The sequence below is a fragment of the Vombatus ursinus genome, unplaced genomic scaffold, assembly GCF_900497805.2.
Source record: "Vombatus ursinus unplaced genomic scaffold, bare-nosed wombat genome assembly UNPS02014812.1, whole genome shotgun sequence".
Taxonomy (NCBI): Eukaryota; Metazoa; Chordata; class Mammalia; order Diprotodontia; family Vombatidae; genus Vombatus; species Vombatus ursinus.
Window position 1 is genome coordinate 40,990,358 of NW_020954590.1, and position 13,161 is coordinate 41,003,518.

The 13,161-nt window shown below is 34.6% G+C and overlaps 1 protein-coding gene across 3 annotated transcripts in view; it reads right to left on the minus strand.

Annotated features, from left to right (window-relative positions):
* LOC114053920 (receptor-type tyrosine-protein phosphatase mu) overlaps positions 1 to 13,161 on the minus strand; it is a 958,135-nt gene that overhangs the window by 716,293 nt on the left and 228,681 nt on the right. For all 3 annotated transcript variants that reach the window (XM_027877057.1, XM_027877059.1, XM_027877058.1), the window contains exon 2: positions 9,616 to 9,735. In XM_027877057.1, the coding sequence (XP_027732858.1) occupies positions 9,616 to 9,735 (120 nt within the window). The remainder of the gene's footprint in view (positions 1 to 9,615; positions 9,736 to 13,161) is intronic.

Consider the following 13,161-nt stretch of genomic DNA (forward strand, 5'->3'; position numbering starts at 1 on the left):
AAATTTCAAGCATTGATGTTAAAACAGTAGAATTCCATTATTACTCAACTTGCTACTGCTATCATACAGATTTATATATACCACAAGTAAGACCACGTCTCCCAAACATAACCTATAATGCAATAAAAGCCTGATAAAACTGAGCACATATAATAGGCACTCAATAAATCTTTGACTAATTGGGGACAGGACTTGCTTTGTTACAGAATGACCTACATCAAACACCAACATTATAAAAAGGCTTCTGCCATCTTTATATTTTCTAAGGAAAAGAAAATATAATTTAAATGGGAGGTATTTCAAATTTCCTATGCAGCAAAGTAAAGGAAAACACAGAAATTTAGAAACAAAAAGCTTACAAATAGTGACTTATCATTTGAAAAAAAAAAAATTCCATGATTCTCACTGGAATGACAAAAGCACCACCCAATTAGCTTGCCACTGAGCATTACTGGGATTTTCAAACGCTTACTATTAAACTAATCAGTTGATTTCAATTGGATTTGATGTGTCCATCCTCCAGATGGAGGTAAAATTATTGTCCAGAAGAAAATTTATTAAAATAACCATATTTATTTCTCGTGCAACCACTTAAGCTCTCAAGTGTCACTTTACGATATAATTTATCACGATCTCTTGGAATGGAATATCATTTAACTGTATATGAAAGGCCACTTACTTAAAATGATCACTTTCACAAACATTCTATGAATTTGCCAAGAAATTTTACTCACATTTTATGTATTCAGCACCATACCATGGGCAGGATATAAATGAGCATCCTAAAATCTAATTTAATAATTCCATTTGCATATTTTTTTCTAAGTAGAACACACTTCTTCTACATTTGACCACTATGGAATCTGCCCAAAAGTTCATGGCTGTGTATACTTGGAATACCTCCTAAATACACAAAATAAAAGCTTGAGAAAATGTGATTTATGACCAATTCTGATACAATCCTAAAATTTCATATCATTAATCATTCATTCAGTGCATATTCAAAGACACTTCTTTTTTTTTCATCAGCCATACTTGACCTTTGTAGCTAAGAGCTAGAGCATGTTTTGAAAGGGGTGAAAAGGAAATATTTATATCTCATTCCTATTTTTTTTATGAAAATATGTTTAATAATAAATAGAAAAATCTAAAAATAAGACATTTTGTCTAAAATCATATTAGTATTAATTAGTATAATTTTTTAATTCTCACAAAATTTGAGATAACCATATCACCAAGTCAGATACACCTTACTATTTTCAATTTATCTGATCTATCCAAATCTTTCATCTTCATCTCCACCCACTAATAAGCCCACTTATGCAAAGAGCAAAGAAATTAATTTGCCAGATAGATTTTGACTTCTGATTATATGCATAATATAAATATAATAGCACAAAAGGTTTATTATAATGATGATAGCAATAAAAATAGTTAACAATTTATAGAATACTTTAAGGTTTGTAAATTGCTTTAAACATATTATTACCTCATTGGATCCTTATAACAACCCTATAAAGAAGGTGCTATTAAAACTCCCATTTTACAGCTGAGAAAACTGAGGTTGAAAGAAGTTAAATGACGTGTATAATCACAAAGCTATCAAGTGTCTGAAACAGGGTTTAAATCCAAAACTTAAGTCCAGCAGTCAATTCACTAACCCAAATCACTTCCCAATATAATGAATACCATTAAGCATAGAGGCTGTGACATATTAATAAATTATTCGAATGGGGGCAGCTAGGTAGCATAATGGATAAAGCTCCGGCCTTGGAGTCAGGAGGACCTGAGTTCAAATCTGGCCTCAGACACATGACACTTACTAGCTGTGTAACCCTAGGCCAGTCACTTAACCCCAATTGCCTCACCAAATAAAAATAAATAAATACATAAATGGATAAATAAATAAATTATTCTAATCCCTCTCCTTTACCTGCTACTTTGAAGCAAAGTGAATAAACAGAAGGCAGGATGGTCATTTTTTTGGCCCATTCCCTTAATATCACCTCAAAAATAGGAATAATGGCAACATACAAAGTAAAAGAACAACCAATTCTTTTTTAAAAAAACCACTAAATTCAAAACAAAAATAGTCACAAGAAAATTTTGTTATAGGGAAGCAAAATGTAAAATTTTTTAAAAGTAACATGGAAAAAAGTTTCAGGAAAATGGAAAACAATATTCAATGTAATAAAAGAGGTCAAATATTGGACACCAGGTGAAAAATGTCCCCAAAACAAAAACAGATGTATCTCAAGACCTTTCAGAATGAGGAATAAGCACAATAGGAAAAATAAAGGATTACTGACGTCTATGTGGATAAAATTAAAATCAATAAATAATAAGCAAAAGGTCAGTCTGGAAACTGGGATGACATTCACAACAAAATGGTGTAATCTATGAAAAACAGAATAACTATAATGAAAGAAAAGGAGTAGAAAAAGGAACTAAAGAAAATCAAAGAACAATACAAAAGGAAGATGGTTTGAAAAAGGTATCAAAGTATCAGACATATTGGAATATATGGAGAGAAGCTTAGATATACTGGACTTTCAAGAAAATGTGAAGAAACAAAAAAATTGCTAAGTATCATGTTTTAGCAAAAATTTTGCAAAATAAAAAATTGGCAAATTTACCAGAACTATTGGAAACAGTGGAGAAACTGAAAATTGACAGAATGCGCTGAATATCAAGAAAAAGGAAACAAATTCATCTCATCCAGAAATGAAGTCATCAAATGAAAGAGGGGCTTGCAAAGCACATCAGAGATTTTTTTTAACCTCTTTTACCTCAGCAACATGTTTTAGATCAAAAGTTGTGATCATTTTTATGGCAGTCTCTTCGTAAAGACTTGTTTGATTTCATCTGATCCTCACAATAACCTTAGGAGACAGGGGCTATTATGATTCTCATTTTACTGTGGAGGAAACTGAGGCAGAGATTAAGTGACTCACCTGGGTTCACAGAGCTAGTGAGCGTCTGAGGTCAAATTTTAATTCAGATGTTCCTGATTCCATGCCCAGAACTCTAACTGGCCCAACACATCAGAATTCTTTTGCTTCACAAAACTCTCCATGACTTGCCCCATTTAATGACTTATTCCTCTGTCTGGCATCATCTCAAGATATATGGTTTCACTTTTTCCCCTATATTTTAAGTGGAAAACCATGCAGAGAAATGGGTTTTTATATGATGCAAACTATGAAATCATTCTCCAATCCATTTTGTATATTCTTTAGCATACAGAGTAAAGAAATAATGTTCACTATTCAAATACACTGAGCAGCTGAATTATGTAACTGCTGTTATTCTTTCAGTTTCCAATCAACTTGAACTGAAACGTCAAACAAATTCAGTGTAAAACATCTGTTTATTATTAAGCATAAGCCATTCAAACTAGAAGATATACATCATAATTGCTTACAGTCTTCTGCTTCTCTGTGGCTAACTACTAAGGACCAACACACACAAATATGACTGCCTTGACCTTTGGTAATTATTGTGGATTAAAATACATACTGGTTTTTGCCACTGAATTTATTTGAAATGTTAGATATTTCTATCTATTCATTCACTGATGCAATGCCACATACATTAAAATTCTGCTATTGACATGGGATCACTGAACTCAACATACTTGTTTTTGTCTCACATTAAAATGTTGCTACATTTAACACTTTATGGCTAAAGCCAACAATTCCCTTCACAAACCACTGATGTGAAATGTTTTCTTCATTATTACCTCAAGTTGTTTTTCTAAAATTTGCAGCTTGAAACTGCTGATGGTCTATAACTTAAGACCAACTTTTTTTTAAATGTACCTCATAACTCACTGTTTAAAGCTAACTAGAAACTAATTAACATACTCACAAAGGTAGTTTGAAAATGAACGAAATGGGTAAAAAGTATGTTAAGTGTTTATGTTACATCTGGATGTCAGGTAGCAGTCTCCTTAGGGACGAGACAGATGAGGCAACTAAGGAAAATAACAGCTCTATTTTGCATACTCTAATGTCTGGAAAAATCAAGAATCAACAAAAAATGATACCCAAGTTTTATGTCCCAGCAATTCATTCCTGTAAATAACCTCTTAGATGTCATTCGGGGTCAACTGTGCAAACATTCTTGTCTTGAAATACTAATTATACTCAGCCAAGGGTTAGAGGCAGAGAGATGGCCTCACATCCCACTGCCTCCTAAAAATCATCATAAACTGGCATGTGAATAGAAGAGACTTCTTAATATGGGAAAAGTATTAACATATCGATGCATGTGCCTGATGAAGGAACTTGTTACCTTAGCTGTCAATCCATCATCTTTTCTAAAAATGAAATTTGCTACAAACAAACATATTTTGTCATTTTTCTATATTTATGGGCCATCAAAACAAACATGCAAATGCCCATGCTATCACAGGTGATCCATTCTGTTGGCACTAAATAAGTTGCTGCCACTACCCAAAGATGGCCTCTTATGAAAGGGGCACAACACACTTACCAAGCCTACTCACCATTCACTACAACTATTGTTATTTCCAGGACACATGGAGGAAATAAAAGTAGAAAGTGACGTGAATTATAAAATGCTTTTAAAAAAAAAAAAACGTCTTTCAGATCCACTAACAGAATTAGATTTTCACAATGCAATCACCAACATTTCTTATTTCCCTACAATACCTCCATCCATTCCTATATTACAATCACTTAGAAATAGCAGTACTTGAAAGAGGAAGATAAAATGTCAATTTTATGAGAGGTAAATGGCCATACCCATCAACTACTAAGTATATTGTTCACACTAGAGCTAAGCTTGACATGTTATGGATTTTCCTTGCATAATTTCTCCTTCAGTACAAAACAAAACCATTTATTTCTTATATTTTAGATAGGACTTTTATCGAACAATATCTTAAGTAAATATATGATATTTACCAAACTGGAATAGTTAGGCTAAAATAAGACTAAAATATGGGAAGTTAGCTATGTCAGATCCCATGGATCTACTTACATGAGAGTAAATTTCTTAATCCATAGTGATGAAGATTAAGCAGGAGATAGTGTGCTGTTAATACACAGGAAGCATTAGACTATGGCAATAGCCATGAATGTAATATTCTCCCCAGAATTCATCATCAAGGAGCTGTGCTCCAAGTGAGCATTCTCATTCTTAGAGTATAAGGTAAGGAAATTTTCCCTTAGGCAAGAGAAAAAGCTACTAGCAATCCACTGAAACAGGCTACCCACTTATAAAGGCAATGAATAATCAGCTTTGGCACACTTCCATTAACTGAAAAGTTACTGTTCACAGGACTGGCTGAGAAAAAAAGATCTACCAATAGTATAAATAGCAGTTTAAAATAGGACTTTTTAAATGGCATGTAGTATTTATGCAACCTTAAATATGTATTTCCAGAACATAACGTAACAGCCTCACAGTAGTTATCAAGTCAGCTTGCACATAGCTCCAGACTGTATTTAACTTTTTAAAAATGCAGTTAAAAATAGCTTTGCTAATGCAGATGGAGAAAAAAATATCCCACACATTAAAATGTTGTTATTACAAAAAATTTAAAATAAGTTGAGAAGCTAAAAATTAAAGCTAAAATTCCACTCACCGCTTTGATGTTTAAATGTATCTTGTCACACATAAATAAAAATAATAGATAATTACTCAGTAGTGCCTCAATTTTTTGGCTTCAAACAATAATAAAGGCAATATTTTTAGGATAGATGACAGTTTTTCAACTCCCAGAGCAAGAACCCTGTGGGATTATTTTTTTCCCCCAACTAAAATCTTCTTTTCTTAGGGACACTTTTTGAGATTATCTAAGGAGCCAGTGTCACTTCCCAAAGCAAACGGTAAAAATAAAAATTACTTACGGAACAGCTTATAGCTTACATTTAAATTTCAACACAAAGACTCCAAGTCACATCGTTACTTAAATCTCAAGATTTTTGTGCTAGGGAAAACTTCAACTCCTAATGCACAAGAGCCAAACACTTCAGAAGGCAAACATAAAATGGTGTTGACTAATTCCATTACACATTTATAACAATAATGACAACTCCTCACATTTACATAATGCGTTGAAAACTACAAGACTCTCTCCTCATAAGTATTCTATGAGGTCATTGGTGTAAATAATAACCCCATTTTGTAGATGTTGAGAAGAGAATGCATGATCTGCTTAAGATCCCTTGAGTTAACAAGTGTGTATACCATGGGACCTCAAGCGGGCCCTCGCTGCTGCACAGTAATGATCCTATCCATCTCTGAGTGACTATCACCTTCCCATAGAAGGAATTACTCTTCTTTCCCATCAAGTCCCCCAAAGTGCCCATTTACTTTCCCCAGGTGATCCCAGCTCACATTTTACCAAGAAGAGGAGGTCCATCTAATGTGAATCCCCTCAACTCTAAACTTCTACTCCTCTACAGATTTTAGTATATTCAGTCATCTCCTTCTTCCTTTTTGAGATTTCAAAATAAATATTCTCCCTTGCAGAATCAAAAACCATTTCACCTGGTATCCGAGATCCCATTTCTTCAAATCTCCTCTGAGAAAGTACCCCTTACCTTGTACATGTATCTTCAATCTCTCCCTCTCTCCGCATGCCTTCCCCTCCATCTACAGACATGCTCAGATATCGCCTATTTTCAAAACCATACAAAACCGAAAATCCTTACCTTAATCTCTTCACCATCAAACTTAAAAATATCAGTATATGAAAACTAATTACACATCTTACTACACACTCACTCTTTGACTCATTACAATCTGGCTTCAGTCCCTACCACGTTATTGAAAAAGCCCTTTCCATATTCTTATTGCTAAATCCAATAGTCTTTTGGTTTAGCATGTATTGGCCTTGATACTTCTACAGCATATTACAATGCATATATTTATGGTCTGCAGACTACCCCCTCCTTTTTGATATGCTCTCTTCTGTTAACTCTTATGGTTAACCTTCTACTTCTTTAGCCATTCTTTTTTCTGTATATTTTGCTGGCTTAATATCCTTATCTCACCTCAAGGTTCTGTCCTTGGCTTTTATCTCTTCCGATATCCCCTCACTTGGTGACCTCATTGACCTCCATGACTTTATTTATTATCTCTATGTAGATGAGTCAAATTAATATCTCCACTTCAAACTACTCATTAAGAGTTCCAATCGTGAATTTCCAACTCTGCCTAGATATCTCCACATATATCTCTTAGTCAGGACCTCAGGAATCCCTTTCTGACTTGGCATTTCTTTCATCATATATTCTTAATCAGTTGCCATGCCCTACTAATAATATCTCTACAATCCCCTCATCCCCATACTATGACAACATTAGTCCAAGTCCTCATCTCTTCAAGTCTAGACTGTCAAACAGTCTCTTAACCAGCTAATGTTTCTCCATTACCTCTCTTCCCTCTCCAGTCTGTCTTTCACAATAAAACTAGATCCAAGGCCATCCACTGCATCCCAGGCCATCAACAGCTGTCCTGACTTTTGTCTTGCCACTGGACTTTGATGACACTAGAAGACAGAGTGAGGCTGATGACTTTGCTCAACTATGTCTTGCTTGCATCCAATTCATGTTCAAGTCAAGTCATCACCCCATGTTGTCACTGGTCCTCTTTAAAGATGAGGGATGAACAACACAATGCAGAAGTAATTGTCCTATGCATTGCTTTGATGCTGCTACTCTATTCAAAGCCATTAGTAGTTACCAACTGTCTATCCAAAAAAAAAATATGAACTCCTGATCCTGGCATTCTATAACTTGACTCCAACATACATTCCATTCCCCTTTCACAATACACTTTTTCAGATACTCCATGTTCTGGTCAGACTGCACTACTCTCTGTCTCCTAGTCTCATTCTGCTCTGTTTCATCTCATTATTTTCTCATTCCATCTCTGTCTGGAATGGTTCTTTCCCGTGGTCTTTTTCCATTCCTTTTTCATTGTCCAACTTATATGGCAACTCCTATTCTGATTCCCAAAGCCAGAGTGATGTCTTCCATGCCAAATTACCCATAGAGCTTTGCCAGAACCTCTCATTCTTCTTTATTTCACTTACCATTTTATCAAAACTATAAGTCTAAAGATGCCTTTCCTTTATATTCTATTATAAGTTCTTTGGGAGCAGAGAATATATTATGTCTTTGCATCTTCTGCATACAGAGCATAGTAAGTATTTGATGTTTGTTGAATTGATCTCTTAAAGTAGGTAATTCCAAAGACTTTGTCATTAGTTTTTTCTCTCTTTTCTTTCCCAGCACAATATTCATTCCCAACACTTCAATGATCATCTCTACGTAAATGATTCCCAAATATATATTTCCTTTTCCATCTTTTCTCATAAGCTGCACATCTATATTTCTAAGTATCTACAGAACATTTCTCCTCAGATTTTCCATTAATACTGAAAAAGTCAACATGTGCAAAACCAAATTTTTATCATCTACACCAAACCTGTTCCTTATTCTGGCTTCCTTATTTCTAATAGAGGTACCAATCTAGTCCCTCATGCTTTGATACTACACAGTATCTTTGGTTTGTTTGGTTTTTTTTTCCTCTTTCTCTCACCTTTCATAGGCAACTTATTACCAAATCTGTTTTTTGTTTGTGTGTTTTTTACCTCTGCAATTTCTCTCACACCAATCCTCGAAATGTTCTGCCTACTACCGCTGTCTTATTCCAGGCCTACATTAACACCTATCTCTGGATTACTACAATAGCTTCCTAACAAGTAGCCAGTCCCTCTCCTATTTTCCTACTCTCAAATTCACCTTTCGCATTTTGCTACCAGATTAATATGCCTCACGTGCAGTGCAGATCATGTCACACCTTTGGCTCAAAAGAAAGAGAAAAATAATCAATGAATACTTCAAAAAGGGGTAAAAACCAGAACTAAAAAATGAAGTCACTAGCATAAGAATGACATCGACAGTTACATTTATCTATTATTATTTAATTTCATAGTGCTGTGCAAAGATCTCATCTTATCTTCACAATATCTCTATGATTATCATCCCCATTTCACAAACACAAGAAAGAAAATTTAAGTCATATCCACAAGGCACCATATTTCATGCTCCCCAGTCCCATGTGCTATCTAACTACCCTTATCAAAACTGATTATCAAGGGCCAGCTAGGTGGTGCAGTGGATAAGAGTACGGGCTCTGGAATCAGTAGGACCTGAGTTCAAATCCAGCCTCAGACACATAATAGCACCTAGCTGTGTGACTCTGGGCAAGTCACTTAACCCCAACTGCCTCACTTTAAAAAAAAAATCAACATTTCTGCTATAACTGTTATGCCTTTTCTAACAAGTATCTTTCCTACAAGTGAATGCAGCTCTACTTCAAAGACAAAGGGGATCATCCTCAAATAGGAAGAATAAGAAGGACATATTAAGTTATAATAAATCCAATGTTATAAAAAGGAACTACGGTCTATTCCATTTTCATCAACTGAGCAGTACCATCCATATCTCACATCTATTTTGCAAAACTGTCACTTATTCAACAAATATCTATACTAAATAGATCTAGAGAGTAGAGAGATATCAACATCTACCTCTCTTATTAAGGAATAAAAAATCAAAGTTTATAACAAACCTGATGGCATCCATGGATCAGAAGGCTTTGTCAAGGTATTCACCCATTCCCAATCAAAGTCATCATCCTTACCCTGGCTGTATCCACATGTGGTAAATGGCTCATCAAATGAGCAACCACCTGAAAATTAAAAATGAAAAGCATTAGAATATAGAAGATAGAAGACAGAACTTGTCCAATATAAAGAGAGGGAATTATAGGTTCCTAAACCACCAACTTGATGCTAAGCTGAATTTGCTTTGGTCTCTGGTCACAAATTATGGGTTTCAACACTTCTACACCTGTGACTTTTTTTAAAAAAGCAGCTGTAAATTTGCTCCTATCCCCTTAAAAATCTTTTCTCATGAAGTGAAGCTGGTATGAGAATGTGCCAATTGCAATTAAGACCTTTTTTTTTTTAAAGCAGATGTAAAACTGGCATTTCCCCAGGTTTACAGAACTGGGAAACGACCATGATGTTGAATTTATAAACTGACATCGTCCCCATAAATTTTCTAAGACGTTTCAATGCAAGAAAATGATTGCAGCATATCCAAACCAAATTAAATAATTTGAGGAAATGCCATCAGTAGGTATGTCATGGTCAGTGTAGGGCAATAATGTAGGGTAATATGTTGGTTCTTTATAACTAACTGGCCCATATTTGTATTCTGAGAAACATTTTCTGGAAAATGATCCTCAATCTGTTACTGAAACAGCTTTCACATCAAATATTCAGGGACCTGATATTTCAAAATCAAAATAAATTACTATAAACATATACTTATAAATATAGCCAATTAATACTTTAAGGGTAGAAACCATCTTATGAGTAAGAGTATAAATTAGGTAAAAAAAAAAGAAATAAGAAATAAGGTAAAAATGTATTTAAGTCTAGCTCTAAACATACGTATCCAAAAGGCAAAGAGAATTTTTTTTAAAAATACTAGTACATAGAGGACAACTCAAATATTTCAGCTTCCCTGAAACTGTTCACATTTATGGGGTCCACTCCCTGATTCTCACATCTTCTTAACTGCATTCTTACCTATGTTAATATGCATGGGACCTATAATTTTGGGAGGAAGGGGAATTCATTCCTCCAAGGCAGATTATCACCCACCTTTAACAGGGCTTCTTAACTCCTTCTGTGTCATGGATCTCTTTGGCAATGTGGTGAAGTCTACAGATGCCTTCTCAGAATAATGTTTTAATTACCGGAAATAAAATTGACCAAATTTCAAAGGAAACCAATTATACTGAAATAGTTATAAAAATATTTCAAAAGCATCTTTATGGAATTCAGATTAAAAAGCTTTGGCCTATAACTGACAGTGTTACATAGCTGGTTCAGGGAAATTAAGCAATTGACCATGATCTCATGACTGAAGAATGGGTATTATTTGAACCCAGGTTTTCCTAACCTGAGGCTACAGTAAGACCCAGTGGAAAGAGAACTGGAATATGGAATCCAAAGACCAAGGTTCTAATTTGGCCTCTGACCTTTACTACCTGCCTGACCTTAGGCAGGTCACTTATTGTGTTGGTACCTATTTTCTCATCTGTAAAGTAAGAGGGTTGTGCTACGTAGTTTCTAAAATGCCTTCAAGGTCTAGAATTAGGATCTTATAATCCTGACAATAAGGTCACAAACTCTCTTGCAGCTCAGTTTCTTCATTTGGAAAATGTTTGTAGTAGAAATAGTCCTACTTAGTACTATTAAGCAATTCAGTAATACTCCAAGAACAACAGTCTATCCACTATGCCACGTTGCCTTTCATGTGTTCTATCTATTAAAGATTATTAGCAATTCAATGAACTAATCCTGAATGACCACAAAGAAAACAATACCCACATAATATGTATGTCTCTGTATTCCCTGTTATTACCTATTGTGTTTGTTTGGCTGCTTTAAAGCTTGGGTCATGAAATGGAACACTAGCTTTAAATTTTCTTTTCACATTTCAAATATCACATGGATACCATTATAGTAACAGCAATATTGTTTTAAGAACAACTTTGAACGAAAAAGTCATTTTGACTATTATAAATACCGAAATGAACTACAAAGGACATATGAAGGAAGACACTAGCTGTATCCAGAGAAAGAACTGATAAACAGAAATACATATAGAATGATTTTACATATAGATATATATATAGATATATATATATGTCTAATGGCTGTCATCTCTAGGATGGGGAAGAGGGAAGAAAAAAGAAAAGAATAAGAAGAAATTTATACAATAACATTATTATATATTTAAAAGGAATAGCAAGTTGTACATAATAGATTTGCAGTTTCATGTGCAATCATCTTTTTATTATACTATGTCATGGAAATGCATGCTTTATTCAACAAATTAAAAATGAAATAAATTAACTTTTTTAAAAAAGAGATAAACAGAATCATGGAATCTTAGAGGTAGAAGAGACTTTTACAGATATCTGTTTCCTTGTCAGTGCAGGCCTTCCCTGTCACTTCTATAATATTCCAACCAGAATGTTATTCAGACTCTACTTGAATACTTTTAGGGATGGGAAGGTTACTATTTTATGAAGCAATCTGTTCCAATGTCATATATCTATAATTGCTAGAAACTCTCTCCCTAGAGTAGACCAAAATCTGTCGTCTAAAATTCTGCTCTTTAGATTCGGTTCTACCCTCTGGAGTTGTGTGGTATAAATTGATTTCTTTCACACAACAATCTTCCAGGTATTTAAAAACAGCTAAAATAACCCTTTATGAATTATCTGTTTCAAGCTACACCTCCCTGATTTCTTCATTCTTCCTCTTATGATGTCTCACCAGGATGATTTCACTCCTGTATGTGGTGGTCTCTAATTTATCAATGGCATTCTTAAAACATGGCACCCAAAGCAAAACAAGCTATTTAAGAAAGCATGTGTTCAGTACACAGGACAGCCAGACAAAAGGAAGCAACACAGTATGGCAGAAAGAGAGACAACAAGCTTTCAAATAAAAGGATGTGAGTTCAAATCTCATTTCTAATGATTACTACCTGGGGCAAGTCACTTAAATTCCCTGGGTCTCATTTTCCTCATCTATAAAATGAAGAGGATCGACACAGGATCCACTTTAGATTTAACCTACAAGCCTCTTAATCCCCACTGATCTATATACTATAACTCTATTAACGCAACCTGAAATCACTTTAGCTTTTTTAGCAGTTCTATGACACATGTCCATAGTGAACTTATGGTCAACTAAAAACTCTGAACTATTTCATCTTTCTGGTTTATAAAAATCTCTTTGGATCCTAAATGTCGTTCTGCATACCTCCCAACTTTGTGCCATCCACAGATCTGATAAGCTTGCCTTTGTCTTCATCTGAATCATTGACAAAAATGTAAACCAAGGCAGGGCCAAGGACAAATGCAAGTAATCTCATACTGTTTTAAATTGTGTTCCATAGCTTGGCAGTCTTGTCTTTTTCATTAGCTCAAGGCATGTCAATGAAATTAGCACCACTGGACACTAGTAGTCTGTTATACTTTCAATAGTACTAGTCTCAATTAAACATCCCATTGGGAACTGAAAACTCA